This window comes from Melospiza georgiana, chromosome 15 (assembly GCF_028018845.1).
Source record: "Melospiza georgiana isolate bMelGeo1 chromosome 15, bMelGeo1.pri, whole genome shotgun sequence".
Classification (NCBI taxonomy): domain Eukaryota; kingdom Metazoa; phylum Chordata; class Aves; order Passeriformes; family Passerellidae; genus Melospiza; species Melospiza georgiana.
In genome coordinates, this window is record NC_080444.1 from 7,425,240 (window position 1) to 7,450,827 (window position 25,588).

Genomic DNA, 25,588 nt, shown 5'->3' on the forward strand with positions numbered 1-25,588 from the left:
TGAAAAACCCAAAACAAAGTAAGAGTATTTGAACACTTGTATCTGCCAGCTACACAAAGGTCTGCAAGTCCACAATTAGTGTCTTTAAAATCTACCTTAATTATTGCCACCACAAACTGTAACAGATCCATAGCAGGGTGAGGATCCTTTCACACAAAGAATAAGTGCAGGCAAATTAGCCCCTCAAATATTTCCACCTCAAAAAGGCATTCAGGCATAGGACAAGAAATATCTCCTCTCTGTATTAATTTAAAACAGGAGCAATAATGAGACAGGTTGGGGCAATTTGACAGGTAATCCAGCAGCATGGATTTGGGGTGTTGTTTTGTTGGGTTTTATAGGTTGGTTTGTTTTTAAAAAGCACTTAAAGAATTTGTAGTACAACAATGAGATACTTGGAAGCTCCTCTCAAATGTAGAAAAAAGAAACAATGTCACTGAAGATATAGAGAACTGAAGAATCTTGGTCTGATTGGGGTCAAAGTCTAGCATTTTGAAAACCAATAAATAGGTGACAGCAAAACAGACACTGCATTAACATCATAATCTTTGAAGCAATCACCTTAATAATGGGAGAATTATCAGTCCTGAAAGAGAAGACACTGCAATAATTGAGAAATACACTAAGATTTCTGGTGTGCAGCTAAATAGAAAAAACTGTGTTTTAAACAATTTATGCAGGAAAAAAAAAAGGCAAAGAATTAAACATGACCTGAATCCCAACAGCAAGAAAAATGCTGAATCAAGGATGATACCCTGGTTACTTCATTGTACATTTTTTGGAAATCATGCTCAAATGCTTCAATTTTTTTATTCTTCAACGAATGTTAAATTAGGCCTGTTATAATTCCACCATTTAACTAATTGTGGCCAACAGTTTCAATTCCTGTGAGGGGGACGTTAATTAAAAATAAATTACTTTAGAGTGAAAGATGGGTAAATCTGGAACAGGTGCTCCAACTGGGATAGAATGACTTCAGCTGGCTGGTCAGCACTGCAGAGATGACTGGTTAATTTAAGCATTAACTTCTTTTCCAGTAAAGATCAACAGCTTTTATTAAAAGCAAAATAGAAGAAATGAGAAATCTTGAAGTGTAACAGTACCTGTTGGTCTTGTACGGTCTGGTTCTTGCAACATAATCCAGGATCTTGGAGGTGGCTGTTCTGTCGAAACTATGGGAACATTTTAAAATAGAGATACAAGTGATAATCACATTTATTTAACACAGCAGAAAGAAATGTTTGAAGAATGATCACTTACTTCTTTTTGCAGTACCTGCCAAATTATCAAGCAAATAGTTCAGTAGCCGTCGTGTCCCATCTGGTTCCTGATACAGGTTCAGAATATCCTGTGTAAGTGGGTTTCCTACAAACCAATTCACAGGAATATTGAATAAAATACACAGAACTATTGCAGACTTGCATATCAGTGTTGAAAGCTGACATCTTGGAGACAAGATCTACTATGAACTACTTCAGGATTACAGATCTCAGGTCTTCAGTCCCACAAAACTCTGGATGTGTGGACAGCCCTCGTGAAGTTTAACAACCTTCCCTGCTGATTCTGCTGTGGGACTGAGCATCCCAAAGGTGGTGCTTGGACTAAGAGCAGGGAAGAACTTGTGGTACAACAGGCAGAGCTGATGAGCACAAACACAGGAGCCACCTCTGCTCAGTGTGAAACATCCCCCAGCAGCTGATCTGACAGTCAGACCTCAGCAGAGACTCTGCCATCTGCCAAACATAAGCAGATTGCAGAAGCTGTCATGGACAACACACACTGCAAGTGCCCAGTTTTAAGGGGGAGATAAACAGACTTTTGAAACTTAAGAGTGTATAGAGGTATTATATCTCTCAGTGCTTCTGATTTTGGGACTCAAAATTCCCCAAGGTCAGCAATTTTATAGCTAGACTCCATAAAGTTCAGAGGAGAGAGGGGAGAAAGGAAAAGCCTTAAATTGCTGCTTGCACCAACAGCACAGAACCCTGCAGCTGTACAAAGGATGTTCCCTTTCTGGCTGGAGATGTACCACAGTTAACCACAGACTATTTCTTAGTTAAAGCAGAATTGCATTCAACCCCCATGTAAGCAACAGAAAGCTTCTGCACAGTCTGCAAAAAGAAAAGGAAACCTCTTTCTATGGGCACTGCTCTGTCAAACCTGTTATTTTTTAAAATAATCCCTAAGTAACAGTTTTTACAAATGTGGAGGGAGCAGCTACATCTGGATTGCTAATCAGTAACATTTTCTGAACTAGCAGACTACAGCCATTACAGCTCAGCAGCAGTATCACTAAAGAAGCAGAGACACCAAGAAAAAAACAGCAGTACCTTTCAGACCCAAAGTCTGTAACTGGAACAGTTTTCCCAGCTCAAAAGGTAAAACTCGTAACAGGTTGTTATTTAAATGTAGTTCCCTGTAGACAGAGCAAGAATCATATGGGTCTGAAAACAGAGCAACGTTTATCTGCAGCAGTACAAAAATTGAACTAGAAGAGAATCAATATAGTAGCAAACCACAATATTGAAAAATTCAGAGACTAAACAGCAATTGTTAGGGAAATCCTGCTGTACTCAGACACATACACCAGACAAAACACATTATGTTGAAATACAGAGGAAAGGATCTGTTTGGAGAGTTTATCTTAAACAGTCAGACATTTTGTGAACATTAGCAATAATTAAACACTTTAGTATCTACAAGTGATGATGCAGTAACAGCTCAGACAAACCAGATCATGAAACAGGTCAGCTGTGATTAAGAAATAAAGGGAAATTACATCCCTGAAATCAAATTAAAAAATCCAAGATCACGGCAGTATGATTACAGTGATGGCATTACGATAGTTATTTATTACATAGTCATTTTATTACCATAGTCATTTGCAGTGGTAATTTTCTGTTGGTTTGGGTTCATAATTTCAGTGGTAAGACAAAATATGTGCTTTGAAACTCACAAAAGCAATATACAGACAGGAGCAGAATTCATGTTCTGAATTCTGATATGCCAACAAACTGGGCAGAAAAAATAAACTTTTCACTTTCCTAAATGGATCCCCACTAATCAGTGATTGATTCTATTTCATAGAATCAATCAATATAAATTTGCTGCTCAAAAGTGTTCAGAACTTGGTATCTAGAGACTTGACAAGTATTTCTGGGCAACAAAAAGGAAACCTGGAAGCAGGAGTTAATTTAACTCTTGTTGATTTCTACAGAACAGCATTGGAGGGTTTCAGTGTCTTCCTTGTCCTAAGCAGCCCAGAACTGACCCCAGGATTTGACTGCAGTGTCAGCACAGGGGGACACTCACTGCCCTGGTCTTGCTGCCACACTATTGCTGATCCAGGCCAGGTGCCATCAGCTTTCTCAGCCCCCTGGGCACACCTGGCTCGTGTTCAGCTGCTGCTGACACCCCCACCAGGGAGCGTCCCAGACCCTGCTCCCCCAGACTGGAGCACTGCTGGGCGGTGACCCAAGCGCAGGAGCCAGCACGTCCCCTGAGTGAACTCACAGCACTGAGCCCACAGCCCCAGCCTGTCCAGACCCCTCTGTGAGCCCTCCTGCCCTCCAGCAGATCAACCCTTCCACCCAGCTCTGTGTCACCTGCAAATGTACTGGGGGTGCACTCCAGCTCTTTCAAGCATATCAAGAGGATCTGTTTTACAGCTGAGCTTTCCAAGATAACATGTTACACTGTTTATTTTTCTCTCCTTTTTCTGCAAAGATCAGAAATCCTACTGCTCTGACATCTCTTTTTTCAACTACTTCCAGTAAAAAGGGAGATGAAAGGAGTCTTGGGAGAGCTCTACAGTAGAGACCAAACCCAGAGCTCCAGGTGTGGGAGCTGGGGGAGCTGTTATCAGCTCTCAGTGTTGAGAGCACAAATGATTTCTGTGGCTTGGGATATCAGCAATGCCCATGGTTGAATTACCATTAGTCTGAACAACTTCCCAGAATCCAGGGGAAGAGCCTGCAGCAACACCAGCCTGGAACACAAAACCTTGACCCAGCTGGGACCTGCAATGTGCTCTCACATATAGGATGTGCTTTTGGGATTTTCTTCACTTGCACTACAGTAAAAAAAAAACATGGAGCAGCTGCAATTACTGAGGAGCACAGTGGGTTCATGCATAACTAGAGATTTGGGCTCAAGTGCTGTGTTGGGGTCATAAATAGAAAGCTTATGTGATCCTAGACCTTAGCTACACATTTCACATTTACAAGATTTACCCTCATCTGCTCAGAAGAAACTTAGGACTTTCAAGAGCTGAAGCTTAATAGAATCAGCCAGAATAAATCAGAAGTGGTGTTGGGAAGAATGCATAATGACTTGACATTACTGATGACTCTGCACTGCTAAGCTATCTCCATGTCACAAGTGTTACATTTACAAAAATGTTTTAAAAAGAAAAAGACTGAAAGGAGGCTAATCAAGTACAAAGATGAATTTGAGACTATTCCAGTAAATCTAGGGCTGCTACCTCACAATATCCAAGGAGTTGAATAAACAAGGGAAGAAACCTGTAACTAATAACTGCTTTTAATTGAAATAGTAATGCAAAGAACTAGAGCTTAGAACAGACTCCTCTCCAGTTGAAAGCAACTATACAACATGCTACAAAACAGAGCTGCCAATTATACTTCAAAAAGCAAGGTCCCTTTGCTCAGCCTCCAAGGTTGAGGCTTGAACTGCTCTGGAATTTGAGCTTTTAGCACCAATTTAATCAGCTAGTTTAATCCTCTCCAACAGAGCAGACTTTTCTAAAGGGGAGGAAAATGCAATGACAGATATTTCTATGTGCAAACTTGTTTTGCTTCCAATTTCATGAAAGCTGTGCTGGCAGTCCATTGCTCTATCATTCCTTTACTTCTAATAACATTCTTGTTACTTTCAGACTCTGCATTTTCTGGATTTGAGAAAGCTGTTCAGAAGTATCTTCAAAATTAAAAGCAATGAAGGCAATTACTGGCAACTGTCTAATAAACCCAAGATAAGGCTCTTCCTTTGGGTCAAGGGCAAAAGACTGTTGCCTGTAAATATTTACTCTTACATAAATAATTTATATATTTATGTAACAGTGTTTTTACAAAGTAAAATGCTGCAGCCTTAAGTGCAATCTAAATAGGCACCATTATTCACATTTCACTTCCAGGCTAACTTTGTACATCTTGGCATTGCAAAACTGAAGGGAAAAAAAACTTGAAAAGCTGTGATTACAGCATTTTTTTTCTCCTCCCCAGTTTGCACAGGAATGCAGTTACATCACAGCAAAGGTGGGGAGGAGATGATACTGACATACTAGATGATCCTAGATGTTGCAATTGTTATACAATAAACAGAACAAGAACTATTGTTAAATATAATTACTGAATGTCAATAAAGAGGACAACATTGTAGTTAACACAATTATAAATGTTTAATCTGATCTTTTTACTACCTTACTATGAGTTAAAAGCAATTTATTTTTTTTTTTGGTGTTTCACTTACTCTTTAAAACAAGCACCACATAAAATATTTGTAAAAAAATCCGGAAAGAGATGCCTTATAGGAAACCTGATTTGGAAAAATATAAAATGGGTGACTGCCATCAAACCAAGCACTTCTGAGGCTCATTCTGTGCTGTCATACATCAGAACAGGAGATCACACAAAAGCCAGTACTGCTAGAGCTGCACAGCCCACAGCAAGTATTCAGGGAGGCAGATAAGAAGGGAGAAAAGGGGATTTTACTTATGCTGAAATTTGAACTGTTGCCACAAAGATAATAAAAGAAGAATTTTAACTCCTGTTAGGATTTACACACCTGAGTGACACCATGTTTCCGAGCTCTGCTGGTAAACTGCGGATTTTATTAGAGGACAAGTCCAGATATACCAGATTGTGAAGCTTGGCAATGTCTGAAGGAATACGGGATAAGGAATTGTCACTGAGATGCAAAGCTGTCAAATGGGTCAGTGTCCACAAAGATGAACTTAAGCTTCTCACTTTCCCTGTGGAAGAAAGGTACAAGAGAAAACAGAACATGTCAAATCCACAGATTTGGCAATAATAGCACATTTCTCAAGTGTGTATGGGGCAGGGGAATTTGAGGGGGAGTTTTGCTTGTGGGTTATTGTTATTATTATTATTATTATTATTATTATTATTATTATTATTATTATTATTATTATTATTATTATTATTTTATTCAATGTAAATTCCATAATCCCTAATTCTATAGATGAAACATTTGTCATTGTGTGAGAAAATACAAGATATTGCCAAGGATGCTTGAGGTAGTTTTTCTCCATCCATATTTAAGGCTTAAACATCTGTCTTTATCTAGTTCCATACAAGACAAAACATATTAACTAGCTGACCATGAATTTATCATTAACAGAAGTGTAAGAAACAGATTTTTTTCAATTATAGTTTATGTCTGAGATGAAAGACGGTGCTTTGGTTCATCCCTTATTTCTGCACATCTTTCAAACCAAAAAATCTTTACTCTATGGCATTAATCCAGCCAAGAACAGATAGAAACACTATATTTAGCGTGACTAAGATGCTTAGTTGAGAACATGGATTTCCATCTGGCATTCAACGAAAAGCTGTATCAACTATTGCCAGATATTTTAAAAAAGGTATGAATTTTTGTATAAACTGAAGTGTGGAAACATGGATTTGTGTGACAGAATCAAGATTTTTACACTGCTGCCTGCAAAGAATGTGAGATATCATCAGAAGGTCTCAAAATATTTCTTGTCTCCAAGAGTTTTTTCCTCCAAGGGGAAATCCTTTTTCATTTACATAAATCATTTTACTGTACCAAAAGCATTAGGAGTACCATCACCAGTTTTTCCAAGGCAAAAAGTTAGCAGAACTACTTTAAAATGCCCACTGTGACTCATCAAGGTTAACAATAGTCTGGTTAATATTATACCAACACACACACTTTTTAATTCCCTTCCTTAAATTATTTTCTCCAAAATAAGAATTCATATTTAGTGCCCAGGGAAGGTTACACTGAGACATGTGCATCTGGGACTCAGTCCCTGGCAACAAAATGTTTAATATTGGTATAATTTCCAGTGAGCTGTAACAAAACAAAGCATAAAAAAGCCTGTCATGAAAAAACATGATTTAAATGACATCAGTTAAAACATTTGTGGCTTGCTGTATTATGTGACCAAGTATTTTGCAAGGAAAGGACAGTGTGAACACTAATGAAACAAAAAACATTGCACACTTTATTTTGCAAGGCAAATGCATACAGTTCTTAAGGGATTGATGCTCCTCTAATGCTCGTTAAGAAATCTTTTGAAAGGTTTTAAACACAAATGGATAGTTCTTTGCATTTTAAAAGTGAATTAGCACCTCTCCCCCACCCCCAATGCAAACAGGTGACTGTGATCATAGAAAGCCTTGCAGCTGAAAGGATTTCCAATCAACATCCCTGATCCAGGCTCTCCACTGCAGCACCTCCCTCGGCGGGAATCAGTCTATAGTGAGATTACCAGGCATGAAAGGAAAGAGCCATCACTTAATGCACTTCCTATGCAGAGCAGCAGATGTCCAAGAGGATTCCAAGCCTAATGCTGATGTATAATGCTGATTCCTGAAGCAGCATTTAACTGGGTTTCTGCATCTGTAACCTTCAGCAAAGAATGCTATTCACATGGGGAGGCACGTGGTACTGGAAGCAAGGCACAGATTCAGTGAACTGGATGGAAAGATTCTTCACAATTTGAAGAACTGTTTGTTTACTCTTTCTTCTATAAATTCCTCTTCTTCTCAAATTTCTCTACAGCCATTTTTAAATCCCACATGGCAATTTTTGCAGCTGCTTAAAGAACCTCTGTGTCTACACAAAATTACAGCCTAAGTTTAAAATGTCACAAATTTTTTTAATTCTTAAAATATTTTCTTGAATTTCCTGTTAAAACACTTTTTGTAGGAAACTCAGGATTTACTCTACAAATCAAGAGACTGGCTGACCAGTTGAAATACATGCTTATGAATTCTGACCTTTTCAGAAAAGATTCAAGAGTCCAACAACAATATCTCAAAGCTTGCACAGATTGTGGAGGCTTTGGTGTTTGTTTTTACTCTTAAGAGCAAAGCAAAATTTACAACTGCTCTTAAACAGAAAACTTTTGCTTCATGGACTAATACCTTGTTGTTACATTACCTGCAGTAAGAACATACCACTACAGATCAACCCCAACTTCACCTTCTTCTCGTTGAGAGATTAATTCATGCTCTCACTCACTTCAAGAGTTCACATCCATATCCTCACCTTGAAAACTTTCCTACACATGGGGATTTCCCACTTCCCCCACCTTTACCCCTCCCACAGCTCCCTGTGTTGTCCCAGCCCAAGCTCTTCCCCCCACACACGTCCCCAGCTTTCCCTGTGCTCTGCTGGCTCCTTTCAAGGTAGGTAACTGCACCCCAGATTTGCCAAGCCCACACTACTTGCAGGGAGTTCTTAACTCAGGACCATGCCTCAGTTCCTTACCACTTATTTCCAACTCTGCCCAGTGTGATTTCTTTCCATTGGCTGCTTCCTCTGAGGACATAATTGTGTACATCCTCCGTGGATCAGGTGGATCGTACTTTTCCTTGGGCATTCCTGTTGAAACCAAAAGGCAAGGGATTAACTGAGATATTACATACTGACAATTCTTCAGAAGGTAATTCCCTTTTCAGTTAAATTTCATACTAGGCTTTTGTACCAAAGACTTCTCCAACCTACAGATAATGTGCCAATTTACAAATGTCACTGAATAGGAAACACTGCTATAAAATAGAAAAACAGATTCCTAATACTCCTAGAATAGCAGACAACAGCTTAGCCCCCCCCCAAATTTACCAGAATCTGCAAAGCAGTTTAGAAATTGTGTCCCACCACCTTCCATGGCTATGTTGTGTGTCCCTCAAAACCAACACATCCCACTGCAGCCTCTTGTTTCTTCAACAATGAACCTTCAAAAAGGGATGACCATGACCACTGAGATCTCACACCCCTAGAGAACACATTTGCTAATAACTCTGATTACCCATCAGTTCCAGGTTTACTGCAATTCTCAGCTTTTCACACAAATCAGCATCAAGAAAAAAATTAAGGTTTCAAAAAGATCCTCAATTCTCTAAAAGTGATAGGTTTTAATCCAACCTTCACCCTACTCTCTGCAACCTGAAAATATTGCACCCAAGGTAAATATTTCTATCACTTTCTTCCACCAGGTATTTAATACCAAAATTTAACTTCATTCTTCTCATTCTTTTTCACATCATTCCTGGTAACTTTATAAGAATAATTTTTCTAGGTTCTTTTTACCATACTCAATCATGCACCATGACAGAGAAGCAAACATTCCTCTCCAACAAAAAAGAAGCTATAAATCTATTTATATGAAATAGAGAAATTAAACAATGCTGGCTCAAATAACACTTAAAAACACATTACAAGCAATATTTTGCAATTATCCATCAAAATACATTACAGCAATATGGTAATACTACCCAAATGCACTCAATAAGCAAGCAGCTATATTGGTCCAATTTCTAAGGACATCTTCCTACCAAGTCTTTTAAGGCTTTCTCATTTTTTCATTTCCTGTGACAAACTGAAAAATGTTGTCATTATATAAAAAAAAAATAAATCAAAGAATAACTCCTAGTAAATAAGACTGTCAACCAGACTTATAATCTGTTTACTGATTTTACTGAAAACTGTTTACTCTGCGTGTTAAACAAAACAAAAGAAATCCACCAAAACTTTCTGATAATTATACATCTTAATTAAAATAAAGCTTTTAGGTATCACATGCTTACTTTAATATAACAGTTCTTTTACTAAGTCACACTCCTCCTTCCCTTTCCCACTCCCACTACTGGTCAAAACCAGATTTCTGCAGTGAAAAGAAATTCCCCTTTAAGAAGTGAATTGTGGGTAAAAGGATCAGATTATAAATAGCAGCTGGGTGAGGCTCCTTCCAGAGTGAAGGCATTTGAGTACCCAGGGTGTGGGAATCGCCAAGTGTAACACTTTTTTTCATCAAACTTCACTAATTAAATGAGAGGAGAGTGGATTACAATCTCCAGAAAGGTAAAAGCATAACTTCTTCCTGCAGCAAATATGCAAAAATATATATCAGAGTAATGTACAGAGCATCTCTTCTGAAATTTCTACACACAATTATATATAATTCACAAAGACCAAGTAGGAATGCTCCAGCTTGTCAGGAAACATTTACCTTAGTCAGACATTTACTGCTTTCTCTTCCTGCTGCTCCCTGAATTAATAAATATGTTCCAATTTTTCGAGAAGCAGGTATAGCAAAGACAGAAATCTCATTCAGTACAGAAACACGAACGCTCCCCAGAGCACACTCAATCACATGCACTAATTAACAGCTTTGCTGGTACCAGCACTGGATCACTGCTCACTGCTAGGAGAGGATGACATACTTTTCCAGTGGGTTTTGTTAATGTACACTAAAACAATTAGAGATTTAAGAATTTGGGGGTTTAACACTGGATCCTGATGATCCTGCACTCCCAGTCACTCCATCTCAATGAAGTCACCCTCCCTCTCTATAATAAAGTTCCTGCTCTTGATGGTTTTCCCTCCTCACTGCTGCATTTCTCAGAGGATGAGGCCCTGCTGTTTAGGGTTACCAGGTGCCAAAAAAGCAGCAAATGCTTGAGAGCCTCCTGGCTGAAGGAGCTGCTGCTGCCCAAGAGCATCACTGGCACCAGGCACATCCAGGACACTGTCATACCAGGCATTAGCACATCTTCATCTATCACCCAGAACTCAAAATGTCTCAGGAACTGACAGGAAGGCTAATTTTGGATAGTATCTCACAGTACAGCAGAAAATACAAGCACAACACCTTCAATTGCATTTCAAAACTTCACAGCATGGAGTAGTTCAAGAAAATCAGTCTCTTTTACTGTCTCCTTTCTCCACCTCCCCAAATCCAAATTTAGCACCTGCTAAGCTGCTACATAAAAGCTGAGGTAAACATCAGATTAAGTGATAGAGTTTTGTCAGACTAAAGTAATTTTTAGTAAGACCCATAAAATAGTGTTGAACATCCTTAGAAACATTGATAACTGCAGCTCTTAACAATCATCATGGTAATTTTCAAAAGAGCTTATACCACCTGTAATTTTCACTTACACCAATACAGATGGTGAAACACCATTAATATTAAGTTCTTACTGCATACAGTAAATCAGTTTGTAAAGGAGAAAATCTTTATAACAAAGATATGACATGGATTCCTGGAAAATGCTCCAGACTACATAAATTTAATGAAAAGGGCATTTAAGTATGTTTGAACGCAAATGAAATAGTTTACTACCTTGTACCAGGTGATTAAAATTGTCATTTTAGTAGCTGTAAAAACAGAAGAGCTTGAGAGCTGTACTGAGTGTGGCTGCCCACTCCCACTGTGGGTCACGCAGAATGAACACCCCTTACCCCACAGAAACTGAGCCAAGCAAGGCCCAGGTGTGACACAGGAATTCCAGCTCAAGCCTCCAGTGCAGGCACTGCCCTGAGCCCTTGTTTGTACACAGGGTGCTGAGAGACTGGCACTGGGACAGAGTGAGGGACAACAGGGATGGACAGCCCCTTCAGGGAAGGGTGACAGGGACCAGGAAGAGAAGGAAAAACCTGAACTTTGTTATGTCAAGGGCTGACAAAGCTGGCTGCTGCAGTAGGTGGGTGATGGAGCTCTGGCTCCCCTCAGAACAGAGCACTGCAGACAAAGCCCAATGCTCCCAGGCGCTGCCTGTCCCTCCAGGTGACAGCCATGGCTGCAGCCAGGCCATGCACAGCCAGCCTGGGCACTGGGGCTGTCCTGGACAAGGACAGTGCCACCACCAGACCCTGGGGTGCCCTCCCAGCCAGAGCACCAGGGCCATGGAGGGCACCACGTCAGCAGGAGCTGATGGTCTAGAGAGGATTTCCAGGAGGCCAAGGTGGTTTAGATACTCTGCTCCTCATAGAAGAACGAAGGGAGTTCAGCTCTTTGCCTGACAAGATATTTGGAATGATAACTGTCCTTGGCTATGGACATGGGCAAAGTGGAAGCTGGACTATGTTCCAGGTGACTGGGGAAACTACCAACAAATAATGTCTTCAAAATGGAGAAATGAGCCTGCTCTGAGTGACAGGGTAGGAAAGGTGACAGCTTTTTTTTCTGTTCTACCCTTCTGCCATTTTTATGAAATTGAAAGATGATGAGAAGATTTAAACAAAATAAGTAGGTGAGCAGATACTTGGAAATTAATGTTTTGGGGTTCTTTTAAGCACCCCAATACTGCAGCAATTCTTCATTTCCTGAAATGCTTTCTACAATACCATGATAAATTACCTTGATTTCAAAACTAAACTATTGAACAACTCCTGTAGGCCAAGTACAATCTTTTATACCATTACTGTGGATGTAGAAGTCAAGTTTGCCCCTAAAACATCATCTTTAAATTAGAAAAACTTGAATTCTAAAATTGTGTAGAAAATTATGAACAAGCAGGAGCAACACAGTGCTCAGATGTAATTTCAGCTGATCCAATCAACTATTCCAAAATAACTATTTCCATAGTTACAATGAACTATCTATAAAACCCATTTACAAATCTGGGAGTACCTTTAGAAATATATCAATTCAATCCCAATGTTGAAGCATTACAACTGTTTCTGAAAGCTCCTAACACATGTCAGTGACTTCTTTTGAATTCCCCTCCTTCCCCTTGCTTTTACTTGTCACTGACACACTGATGCAGATTAGGAAATAGCCAGGAGGGGAAAGTAAACAAAGTAGCACCACACCTGATCAAGTGCAGAATTACTGAAACTTTTTGCTACTTTAATTAAAAACAGTACATAAATGATGCAAATCTAGATCTAATAAAGTAAGAAGTAACAAGACAATTGGACAATATTTTCCATTTGTTGATGCAGTGCAGTATTACTTGCCACATAAATTACTTCTCAACTGCTGAAAAGTAGCAGGATAGAAAGCAATCTATTAAGTTGCTCAAAGATTTCATAAGAAAACAATAGCACATATGAGAGACTTTTTTTCCCCCTTTCTCTCTCCAAACTCCAACTGGAAGCTCACCCCAGACCATTCTTTTGTAACCTTGTGCCTTTAACCCTGAAGCTCTTTTCCATGCAATCCCAAGTTTCACTTATAATGGGTTTCAATGACCTTCCCCACAAATATAAATGTTTCTTAAATTGACTGGTCTGTTTTGAATTCAAAGTTAATTTAGGATCTTCCACACCCTCTACCACTTGCACTGTGGTTTTACAATGCATGAAGCAGAACTAAGCTGGTCCTGCTGCAGTTCCTCCTCCCCAGGACCCTGTATTTCCACTTCACTCTTGCATCAGCGTTGACTTTTGTCTGATAACAAAGGAGCTGGTGAAGAGAATTAAACTGGCTAAGGGGGGAAAGAGGAAAATATATATATATTTAAGGGAGACTGCACTCGTGTGTTATTATTCCTGTACAGCAGGAATGCATGTGTGGATTTGCAGCTGTTGAAATCAGGACAGCACCACAATGGCTCTTCTGGCCACACTGACACAAAATCTCTTCTATAGCAGGAAGCAAACCCTTGCTTCCAGCTACCTTCACCCAGTTAAACAGTAACACTGAACAAAGTCTGAAATCCTAACTGAAGGCAAAGTACATTGCATTTTAGATAACTTAAGGCTGTAGCAGGTTTAGCAATGTATAGGCTGATCAGACGTGTTAACCTGTATTGAAAGGGTTAATTTTTACTGTTGAGCTTTATTAGAATTAACAGGAATTTCTGCTTTCAACTCCAAACAGTGACCTTCTTCAAAGGGAATACAAGTACCTCTAAAAGATAACTACTTTGCAAAAAAATCTTTAAGATAATTTCATAGTGCTGTATTTCAGTTTTACTACAAAATTGCAGATTTGCCCTTTCCTACTCAAAGACTCACCACCCCTTGTTTAAAAAGTGCTTTTCCAACATGAATCAAGCTTGCTGCTTTCCCTGTCCTCTCTGGTGGTGCTTTACTTAGCAAGTCATGAATTTCTATGGGAACTTAATTACATTTCAGCTTGAAGTACAGGCAAATAAGCAACAACACTGTCCCTGGCCAGGATGACAAGGTACAACATCTGGCACGTCCTCACAGAAAAGCTACAGCAGCTTGAACTGGGTTTATGATAAAGGTCAGTCCCTGCAGAATTGACACACTTGACTTGATGAGTTGAGTCAATGACTGAATTTATCCTCAGCCTGTTCCATGCCTGGGCAACAAACTCGAGAGTGATGTCAATACTGAAATCTGATGGAAAAATATTCATGGGCAAGATACCATGATGAGGAAAGGAATCAAATACCCAATGCAACCCAGCTAAACCTCAAGTGCCCTGGGAAGTACATTTAATGTAATTCAATTAAATCCTTATTTAAAATTATTTGACATCACCCCACCCATCGAAGACACAAAAGAAGAGAATTGGATGGGTTTTTTTGTATCCTGATACTGTTCCTACAAAGCCTTCCAAATTTCATGTTATCTTATTTCTATAAATGTCTTATTCAAAACATACTAAATTGAAACTTTGTTTTTTCAAAAATAAATCTTAATATATGCTTGTGGTTTTGTATTTCCCAACCACTAGCAGGTACATGCCATAATGTGGAAGAAAACTACCATTCTGCTAAGAAACATAACTTGCTACATAATGCACACTTTGTTGCAATATAGTATACAATATATATTTATGTTACACATAGTTACTACATGTATTTTATACAGAATGTATTTTTCTACAATGTATTGTAACATGCAATATATCTGCAAAATATATTTTGCTACAATACACAAGCAGATAAACCAAAGTTCAGGAAAACAGGTGTGAGCCATCACTCAAGAGAAAAAAAAATCCAAAATAATTATATCTACCTCTGAATTGAGAAATCCATGCTATAGTACATCAGAACTAAAGTCATAAATATTCTGAGGCTGAATAAACAGAAATTTAAGGACTGGCACATCTACTGAAATAAAACCTTACATTTAACTTTGTAGGCAAGAACCAGATCCCTCTATTGAAATACATACAAAGAAAACACCAGTGTTGCAAGAAACCACATATTTATTTTTTCCCTACTACTATGCTACTTCAAGGCAAATACCAACTCTGTTGTGTAAACACCTATTATTTGTGGACTAGTACAAACACTCTTGGCATTTTATTTGAAAAAAGCTGTTCAAGTAATAATTTTTTTTTTTTACAGTAAGCATTTGGTATTGAAAAAATGAGGCTAGGAAAAATCTGATTGGGAAATCAGCTAAAGGTCAACACCTGGATTTTTCAGAACACATGCTCTAAGTTAAAAATTTCCTTTTGCCTGGTGTGGGGAAGGGGATGGCACATACCAGCTGTGGGCACAGGCAGAACTGCAGCAGCCCCAGGACAACTCTTGAAACACTCCCCCCCTCCCAAGAGACTCAACTGTGACATTGGGAAGGTGTCAACATCCCTTCAACCCAATTTATAGCTCAATGTTGGAATAATCTAAATTAAAATTATAAAAAAAGCTGTTGAGTCAACATGAAGTCAATTGATTCATTCCAAGTACTTTTTCACTCCCTAAGATCACATTTAGTGGCTGTTAGCATAGTAAGATTTAATGGCTTCATCAGGGATGTAATGCTTCTCCATCCTATTTTGAGGACTTCTAAAACTGTAATTTTACACGACTGCCAATACAAACCCACGAGTTACCCTTCCTCTTTTTCAGACTTGAGATAATGCTGTGGGATATGAACATGCATGTGAATATGTGTAATAATAAATACAAGATACTGATTAACTCAATATCCATGAATTCATGTAAGTGTATCTGGAAAATTATTAATCAGATGAGTTATTTGAATTTGCATATATAAGTTGTACTAGAGAAAACTCAGAAGCTGACAAATGCTTTAATATTCTTTTAAAAATCTATAAAGCTGTTAAAGTTCAGCAAACCCCTTAATCTAGCCAAAGCTGACTAAAATGAAACATAACCCTCCTGAAACCCAAGCAAAGCATCCTGGTTCAGATAAACTGGGCCATAAATGTCAAAGGATTTACTTGCTGTCTTCAAATCAGGAAGACTCCATTAGACTAGAGAGCACTGAGTAGAAAAGGCTTTAAATTTTGGTAAGTTCAAAACTCAGTCATTTCATATTTTTAAGAAGAGCATATTAAATTTTGACCTGCAGGTATTTCAAATTTAATTAAGGTTTCTTTGTCCTTCATAACAACTTGTTTATGGAGATGCAAACTGGCTGGCTCCAGCTGGCAGTGGCAGGCATAGGGAGGATGTCATTTTCCCAACTTGTACTTTTTCTACCCAAGCCCTGCCTATTACAATTTCCCACAGATAAGCAATGTGCAGCCCCATGTTTTAATGGTGTACATGTAATCCTCTAAAGCTTGCACGGTGTGAAAAACTTGTTTACCATCATTTCACTAATGCAAAGAGGCAATTGCCACTTCCATGTTCAGCTGCCACAAAAACTAGTTTAGGTTCAGAGGAGAAATCTAAAATGGCCAGAGTAAAAAAGGAACAACTGAGGACAGAGGTCCTTGATGCCTCCATCTTCTAGACAGACCTCCAAGACAGACCATGATAAAAAACTCTCAAATTCCCACCCCTTCCCCTGCACAACACATAATCACTAGAAACACGATATCCAAATGTTCTCAGTGTTGCAAACATGGTCCAGATGATTAGAATAGCTCTTAATGATCAGAAATTGTATCTAATTATGACTCTAGTAAAAGGCTGCTGTATACAAAACAAACACTAACACAAAACCAAATTGCAAAGCAAAGCCTGACCTTAACTGGTACCCCTGGAACCACACTGGCTGGTTAATGAGTACCACACAGCATACAGCTTTTTGCACATTCTGTTAGTGTATTCTGAAAAGCCAATATATTAAAGAGATGTCAGCTTCACTAATTACTTTAAGAATTTAAATAAATTGCATTGCATACAGAACTGCGTACTGTACAAGTCAGATGGAACCTAAAAGACCAGCTTTAAAAAGGAAGAGCTGTGTTGTAAAACATTTAGCTTCAGGTTTTATAAAGGCAGAAAGACCAGGGCTTAAAAGCTTCACCTACAAATGTCTCCAAAAAGCTGATAATAGCCTTATACTCCAAAACAATAATTTAATAAAACTCCCACTCCACTGCTTGTATCCAATCATATTTGACAATTTAGTTATGATTCTTCACAACACATGGAACACTGATTCTTGTTTAGGGGACCTAGTGTAAAATTTCTCATCTTGGTCCAACTCAGTAAGCTACTTTAAACACTGGCACATGCACCAACATGTTCCTTACCACATTTTCCTTTATGTGTCTGCAGAATGCTTACCACATTTCTGTTGTTCCATGGGGGAAAACCAGAAGTCACCACACAAAACACTATTTCTTAGTCTTACAACAGAACTAAGGAGTAAGAGAGAACTCAGTTACTTTAAATGAAGTTTGGACATGAGCTCATTTTCAGCATTCCTGCTATAGAACTGAACCAGAGCTTGACAAGAGATGTCAGTGTCTATATCCAAAAATCTCTGCCTTACTAGAACACAATTTCAAGATATCTAAAGGCTTGTTAGTATTAGTGTTGCTAAACTAACTGAAGGTCAGGATGTTACAGAAGTCATTGCACAGTTGATGCTCAACCCATCTAGCCACATCCTGACAGTAAGCAAATAATTCACAGATTGGTTTTACTTCAAATTTAACCAACAAGCCTAAAAATGTTTTTCCACAACCACGCTCTTGTGCAAAAAGCCAACTCAAGTCTCTTTCCTGTCCCCATGTTCCACTGCACCACCTCTCTCAGTTGCGTTGATGCAGCTGTTTGTGAGACAATACTGAAAACCAACAATGATACTCAGCTAAGAAAGTGGGGCTTCGAGGTTGTGGGGGTTGGGGTTTTAAAATAATGAGGTATCACTGCTCAGCCACATCCCTGGCTGGTTTTGAGCATTACTCTGGCAATGCTTGTACTGACATGGATGATGAGCAGCCAAAGTAGCAGCTTTCCAAATTCTGCCCCTAGAGAGAAGTCCTGACCTACTAAATCAGAAGAAACCATGAGGTGATCTAGTCCCCTGTACAGAAAGCACCTCTGCCATGACTGGCCACTGCAAATCTCCAGAGGTGGATCTTTCATGCTCCTCATCAAAACAGGATTCCTTACTAGTTTTAATTATTCTTCACCCTTATTAGTTGTTCCTAAAAGCTCCCATTCCTGAAAAGACTCTGCAGATGAATTGTGATTCACACTGTACTGAAATTCCTCTTAATCCACAAGACCTTTGCTTTGTCAAACAAAGCTCCTCTGCTGGGTGAGCAACTGTTAAAACTTCCTTAAAACAATATTTAAAAGCATTAATGATCAGTGTGGCATAAAATCCCCCAGTACTTTTTACATTCAGCCATTATGAAGCCATTTCCTTGCTCTGACAGGTGATACACATCAGATGGCACATGGCCAGCCCTGGTGGTGTTTTAGTTTAGTTTCAAACCCTCTGTCTTTGGAGGTGTTGGCTAAACGTGGCCTTTGTTGCAAAAATCACATGGAAGATCTGTCTCTGGAGCAAGTTTCTTCCTGATCCCTAACTTTGCAAACTGATTTATGCTGAGAGATACTTTTGTGGAGAGGCATTTAAGTTAGATCAATGGGCAGGATCCACATCTCACCCATCAATACACTCCAAAATAGCTCAAGCAATAAAGCTGTGTATTATTTGTAACATGCAGGATATGACATTATTGTATATTCCTGGTCTCCTAACCATGGCGAGATGCTGCACCTTCATGACAGGATCCATCACTCAAATTGCTTCAGCATGTTCTGGAAAACCCCAGTTTTCCAACTGAAACTGCTGCCTTGCTGAAGAAAGGGGGAAGCTCAAAGGATGCTTTGGAGACACTGGTATTACAAAATGGAACAAAAACTTTAGGAAGGTCTGCAGGTAGGGAGCCCCTTCACTTGCAGAATAAAGGCTGCATACCAGGAACATGAACTAAGGTGCACAAGAGAGCCATCCAAATATCCAGGCTGTGATCAAATGTCGAGCTGGCAGCCTCCATAGAACAACTAACAGCATTCCCAGTCTACAAAAATCTGAAGTCAAATCAATCTCTTCCTGCAGATCGCCACTGTAGCATAAACTGGAATCCTAACAGCAAGTATTTTAGTTCTAAAATAAAAAACTGTATATATTTACTGCTCTTAGTCCCTCCTTGATTTATACACTAGAAAAAAGGCCTCCAAGGCATTAACAAAAGGATTCATGTTGCAGTCTTACAAAAGGAAAAACTGAGTTGTTGCCAATCTTTGTTTTAAACAAGCACCATCTTGGAAGTGCAATTAGCAGCTAAAAGTACATGTTAAGCATTTAAACAGCTTTTTCTTTGGGACCTGCCTAAGCATTTGTAAACTCTCAAAGATGTCAGCTGCAGAAATTGCTCCATGTAGAAACTGAGAGTGCAGGTCCCCAAGTTTATGCCAAGGCTCCCTTGTTGAGTGGACTTGTACAGCCCAATTTCAATGTAAGAACATAAATTATGTCACTTAACACTATGCTAATAATCTTGCAGGCTATTGTACAATAATCACACTTCCAAGTGTGAAGCACCAACACTTTAGAAGGAACAAAACAGATGAAACCCTGCAGTGACTCAGCTTGAGCAATTTATGCATAAAGCTTTCAAAATTACACCATGGAGAAGGCTAAATTTAGACTGGAATCAGTAATGGCAGTGTTTTGACATGGGAAGTAGTGTAAAACCTCAATATATGGATTGAAAACCCCAGATACTTTGTATGCAGCTGGGCATGGCTCAACCTCTGCCTCATGCAACTAGAACTAAAATCTGGTGGTTGGGTCTGTGGAGAATATTCTTGTGGTGTTTTAAGGCCACTGGCAGCTTTTTAAAGCCCAATGTACACAACTGTAATCTTGCAATACTACATACACTTCCTGAAAATAGAAATAAGTGTCAATTCTTGTACATCCCTTCAATTCTGAAGACTGAAGGCATTCTCATTCCTAAAGATTTCTGTGTAGCATCTTTGCCTAATGTGGCCCTGTTTGAGACTGGTGTGTAATGCTCAGACTGCACATACAAAAGTGTACAGCCAAAAGGACGTGACAAAACCAGATAATAATTTAAAATTCACCAGTCTGTTAGCAAACAGAACCAGGGCCTCTGCAATAGGGCCTGCACAAGTGGATGAAGAATTCTGGTTCACCACATGGACTCTTGGCACAGTGGTGAGCCAAACAGCATGGCACAGTGTGCTATGAGCACTAATACTTAAGTTTTTTGGCAACAGATTAACAGAACCATTTTTTAATACAGCCACACTTTCAAATATGGATTCTTTTGTTCATATGTTGGGAAAGAATTTTTAGTTTGCTCGGTCTTGGAACCATTTTGAAGACAGTGGTTTCCACCACAAACATTTCACTTGGTTAAAATAATGTCTTGCTAACATCTAGTACAGCCCTATCTTGAAAAGGTACCATGCTCATTCAATTTGTGACCCTTCAGAACATGTTTTCAAGTCTTCATGGATAAAATGTCAAATGTATTTACCTGCCCCCGCAGTATTACAGTTTCATCTATCTTTATATTTCAATTCTTCCTCTAAAACTCAAGCACAGTAAACAGCCTGAACATGAGACTGTATTCAGAGTTCAACTTCAGAATGCAAACAGAAAAGATGCTTGGTAGGATCCTTTTTAAACATGGGCTGATCCAAGCGATTCAGGTGAAAAGTGAACAAAGAGTTAATCCAAATGCGAAGGGCTCCATTTCAGTAATAGCATGAATAAACCCCCACAGAAGGCTTCATTGCTAGCAGCAAACTCCACAGAGTCCAGATGAACCAGCAGGAAGAACAGAGGGCGGATAATCCTGTAAAATTACCCCAGTGGAAATGTTGATAAATTCCCAATTACGAGACCTGCTCTAGAATGAAAAGAAATGCGAGATACAATACAATTACCAGTCAACACTTGCACATCTTTGTATTTAAGCCAGACAAATACCACAGGTATTTCTTAATCCCTTGGATTTTGAATTAGTTACCCACTGTGCTGAAATCTAGATTATGAAAATAAGCCCTAGATAGCAAATGAAAAAAACAGGCAATCTGCAACTCTAGTTACAAAGCAAATACCATCCATGAATTCCTATTTACAGTGATGCAATTTTCTATGCGTTTGTGGAAATACAGATGGCTGTATTAAAAAACAAACAAACAAAAAACAAAACAAAAAAAACCCCACAGAACAAAAAAGCCAACAAAACCTTTAGCTTACTGAATTTGTTTTGAATATAGTTCTCACATTACACAAAGCAAAGCAGTAAAGAATCTGGTTAGAGAAGACCTCTAAGATCATCAAGTCCAACCTAGGACTACAACCTATAGGTTTCGTATGAATTTTTAATGTTTGTGGAAAAAATGCTGATAAAATACGTGTTCACCATAGATACCAAGACACAGACAGGTGCATTAGATATCTCCTTTTCTAAAGCCTTGTCTGATCCCAGGCTTATCGCTCTCCATAAAATTCTGGAGGAGGAAAGGCTGTCCTGTGAGCCCCAGCACGGACCGGGGGGGTGCGGGATCTGCCCACCGCCCGTTCCCCTGCACGATGCGGTTCGGCGGGCAGCCCAGGCGCTCATTCCCCGTGCCCCAGGCGAGGCAGGGACCCCGCTCGGGCCCCGCCCGGTTACGGACCGACGGTGGGGCCGCCGCGATCGCGATTCCAACCCCGCCGCCCCCCGCCCCAATTCCCTCTGTTTATCCCTGCATGCGCCTGTCCCGCGGCCGCGCGCGCCCGCCCCCCGCGCCTCCCCATTGGCCGCCGCCGCTGTCACTCACAGCCCCTGCGGCTCCGCATTGGCCGCCGCTGCTGCCACTCAGGGCTCCCGCCCGCCCCGCCGCTCCCTCCGCCGGAACGAGCGAGCAGCGCTCCGGCCCCGGCGCCAGCGCGGCCGCGGCTCCCGCTGCCGGCGGGGCGGGGAGGGACGGACGGAGGGCGGGCGGCTGCCGCGGCTCCTTCCGGAGCAAGCGAAGCGCTCCGCTGACAGGCAGCGCTGCCGCCCCTTGGTGCGCGCCCAGCCAGGCGGATCGGCCTCCGGGGAGGCAGCGGCGCGGGGCGCCGTGCGTGGAGGGTGGACGGGCAGTTCCCCCGATTGATGTCATTTCCCTCGGCCTTTTGTTAAAAATTATTTTAAACTCAATTGCACGGTGAGGGAAAAAAACCAAAAAAAGCCAACAAAAACAACAAAACCTACCAGCACCAATAATAATAACAACAACAACAAAAACAAAAAAACAACTTCAGGCTTCCAGATGCCATTATACTAATTTCTCTTAATTGCCTCTCGATGCAAACACAGCCGGGCTCCTGCGCGGCGCCGCCCGGCCCGGCTCCCTCCCAGCCTCCTTCCCTGCCTCCCGCTCGCCGGTGGGCGCTCGCGGGGCTCGGCCCGACCGTGCGGAGCCCCCTCCCCGCCGCCCCCGCTTCCAAAGCCACCGTTCCCCGCCGCCTCCCCGGCCGCGGAGCCTCCTCCGGGCGTCCTCGCAGCAGCGACTGCCCAGGCCCAGCACACCCCCCCCGGACCCCCCGCACGTCCAGAGGGGCCTCGGGCCCCCCTGACACCCCCAAACGTCGCGGCGCGGGGGCTTCTCCCCGCCGAGCCCGGGGGTCCCCCCTGGCCGTGCTAGCGCCGTCCCCCCTCAGCGCGCTCCTCCCGCAGCGCTGCCCCCCCACCCCCCCGGGCAGAGCCCCCCGCTCCGGGCCGGGCGCCGGGGCCGCCCCTACCTGTGGCTGCAGCATCCCCGTCCCCCCGCCGCCCTCGCTCCGCCGCCTGCCTGGCTCTTTGTTTCCTGCCGCGGGCCGGACGGGAGAGCGGCTCCCCCCCGCCTCCTCCTCACACTCATTGAAAGCAAACAAGCATCATGGCGGCGCTGGCGGCGGCGGCGGCTGCGGGCGGGCCGGCCCCCCTCCTCCGCCTCCTCCTCCTCCTTCCTCTCCTCCTCCTCCTCCTCCTCCTGCTCTCCGCTCCGCTCCGCTCTCCGCCCCACCTGCCCAGGCCGCCCGCACTGCGCGCACGCTCCGCGGCCGCGGAGGGAGGCCGGGGAGGGGCGGCAGGGCCGGGGGGGATGCGGAGGGAGGAGTTGGGAGCGGGTTTGGGGGTACGGCTCGGGAAAAGTGGGCGAAAGTAACGGGGGGGCTGCGGAGGGAGGCTGGAAAGCCGTGCAAGTGGGGCATGGCAGGGAAGGGGCTCCCAGCAGGAGCCCAAGGAAGGCGAATGGGAATAGTCACTTGTTTGGAAAAGAACTTTTAAATTCTCCTGAAAAAGGCCAAGTGGGGAACTCAGCCTTGAAGTGGATGAGCTCAGAGACGATGTGGGTGATAGGCCAAACGCTTTTTAGGAAAGACAACATGTCTTTTATGTTTGTGTTTTTAATGGGAAACCAGTGCCTTGGATCTTTCCCTGCGACACACTCCAGAACAATGTTTACTGTGAAATGTCCCCCAAAATCGCCCGCAGCACCTTCTTGAAACTCACATTGTGGCTCGCGTAATTTTCTCCATTAACTGATTATTGGATGCAAACCAAGATATTTAGAAAAATAAAGTACGTTCTCATTAAGTGTTATTATTACTGTCCCTGCACAACAAGACTTTATGATGAGAGATGCCAAGTGAAACCATGGTGGGGAAGTGCCATCCATGGTGTAATACTAGCAAAATGCCTAAATAATGACTTTCAAAATAAGGATTTTGTCAGTTTTTCAGAGGGTTAAAATGCTGAAGCATTGATGATGCTACAGCAAATGAGCACTTGGTACATACCACTTCATCCAAAGGAACAGTGAAAACAAAAACATTGTCCCAGATACCCAGAACTGTCCCAGAGCCTTGTTCATGGTCTGGAAAAACTGAATTGGAATTGAGGCCTGCATTTAGGTATGAGTGGACATGTAGCTGGAAATAAATGGCACTCACACTGTTGTGCAGCGAGGCATTCTCTTTTAACTCAGTGTGAAAGAGGATGCTGCCAGGTCCAGCTTCTGAGGAGCACCACCCCCATCCATGGAGGTCAGTGCTTTGGAAAACATGACCCTGGCATGCTGCTGACCAAACCTGCTCGCAGAACGTCCTCCACAGAAGGGTTGACACTTGGCTGGAAATAATCCTGCTATACTTCAGATTTCTGTTCAGCCTTATCATATCATATATCTGAAATGCTCTTGGATGATAAACTATCTCCTCTCCACATGGTGCAGTCCTGTGCTAAGATATCCGAGCCTGCTCCATTACGGATGCGCACGGGCTCCGGCAGAATGCCGTATCTGCTTCCCCGAGCTGGCTGGCTCTGGAGAGCTGACAGTCATTCACAACTGACTCCAGTAGCTCTACTTGTCATTCTCCCGCACTGCATGTCTTTTCTTTCTGATAAGCAGCTGTCCTGCACATTCTTCAGTTAATACTTTCTGGGTCAGATATGGCCTCAGTAGACTATATCATTTTGCCCAGAGCTAATTCTCCAAAAGCAGTAGGAAAGCCTTTGAATACGTTGCAGGATTTTCCAGGAATTGCTGCTCAGCAAAGAAAATTCAGTTGATCATAAGTCTCTCGAAAAATGCTTGCAGGGAACCTTCATTCCTCAGGGATGGATGCTGGGGTAATAGTACATTAAACATGGAAAGGTCTACTGACAAAGGCCTGCAACACTGCAAGTGGAGAACCAAGGCAGAAAATACTGTAATTCTCAAATAACTGAGATAAGCAAATGAGAACATTAGAGAAAATATTTTAAAAGCAATTACAAACAATCCTGTATAGATTAACAGGAGATCACTGCAATTTGGCAGATTTCAAGTTAGTGAACTTTATTATGATTTTACAGGTTATTTATAAAAAAGTCAATATTTGGAGAGCCTAAACTTACAGCCTTTTATGTCAACAATTTTTTTAACCGCCAGCTTGTGTGGTTTGAAAGAGCAGAATGAAGTAAAAACAGGTGGGGTTTTTTTTTAGAAACTGTTATGTTCCACTGAATTTCCTGTGCAGCAGTGCTATTGCTCATCTGTATGTCTGATTAACTTTTGCTCCCTGAAAGTGTTATCAGACCTGTAACCAGGCAAACAGCAGAGCAGATGGCCAGTGCCAGTATCGGTGTTTCTGGTCTGGGTGCTTAATGAGATCTGAGAGTGTAACATGAGCCTCTTTCATTTTGTCTGTCTCACATGGCAGATATACTTGGTGCAAGTGCTCTGGTTGCTCAAGGTCACAGATTCATCAATCAAGAGAGAGCCCTTCCCATTAATCTTTTACCTGCCCATGACAGTTCCATACATCTCAGGAGCTGCCAAGTCACACCGAGTGCTGTTGTCCTGAGTTTGGGACAGGAGTGCTGTAAAAGACAACCAGGTTAAGCAGAAATTGGCCACCATTTAAAACACAACATTAGATGTACTGTACTCTG

General features: G+C 41.5%; 1 protein-coding gene across 3 annotated transcripts in view; it reads right to left on the minus strand.

The window, feature by feature from the left end:
* The window catches only part of CNOT6 (CCR4-NOT transcription complex subunit 6), a 32,667-nt gene extending 9,599 nt beyond the window's left edge, over positions 1 to 23,068 (minus strand). Inside the window, exons 1-6 of one of the 3 annotated variants that reach the window (XM_058034677.1) lie at positions 22,915 to 23,068; positions 8,503 to 8,616; positions 5,806 to 5,992; positions 2,331 to 2,416; positions 1,276 to 1,365; positions 1,104 to 1,172 (exon numbers count right to left, since the gene is read on the minus strand). In XM_058034677.1, coding sequence (XP_057890660.1) covers positions 1,104 to 1,172; positions 1,276 to 1,365; positions 2,331 to 2,416; positions 5,806 to 5,992; positions 8,503 to 8,614 — 544 coding nt within the window. In that variant the 5' untranslated portion in view covers positions 8,615 to 8,616; positions 22,915 to 23,068. Of the gene's footprint in view, positions 1 to 1,103; positions 1,173 to 1,260; positions 1,366 to 2,330; positions 2,417 to 5,805; positions 5,993 to 8,502; positions 8,617 to 20,674; positions 20,996 to 22,914 lie in introns of those variants that run through there. The other 2 variants (XM_058034675.1, XM_058034676.1) reach the window with 2 other exon arrangements.
* Between the last annotated feature and the right edge of the window lie 2,520 nt (positions 23,069 to 25,588).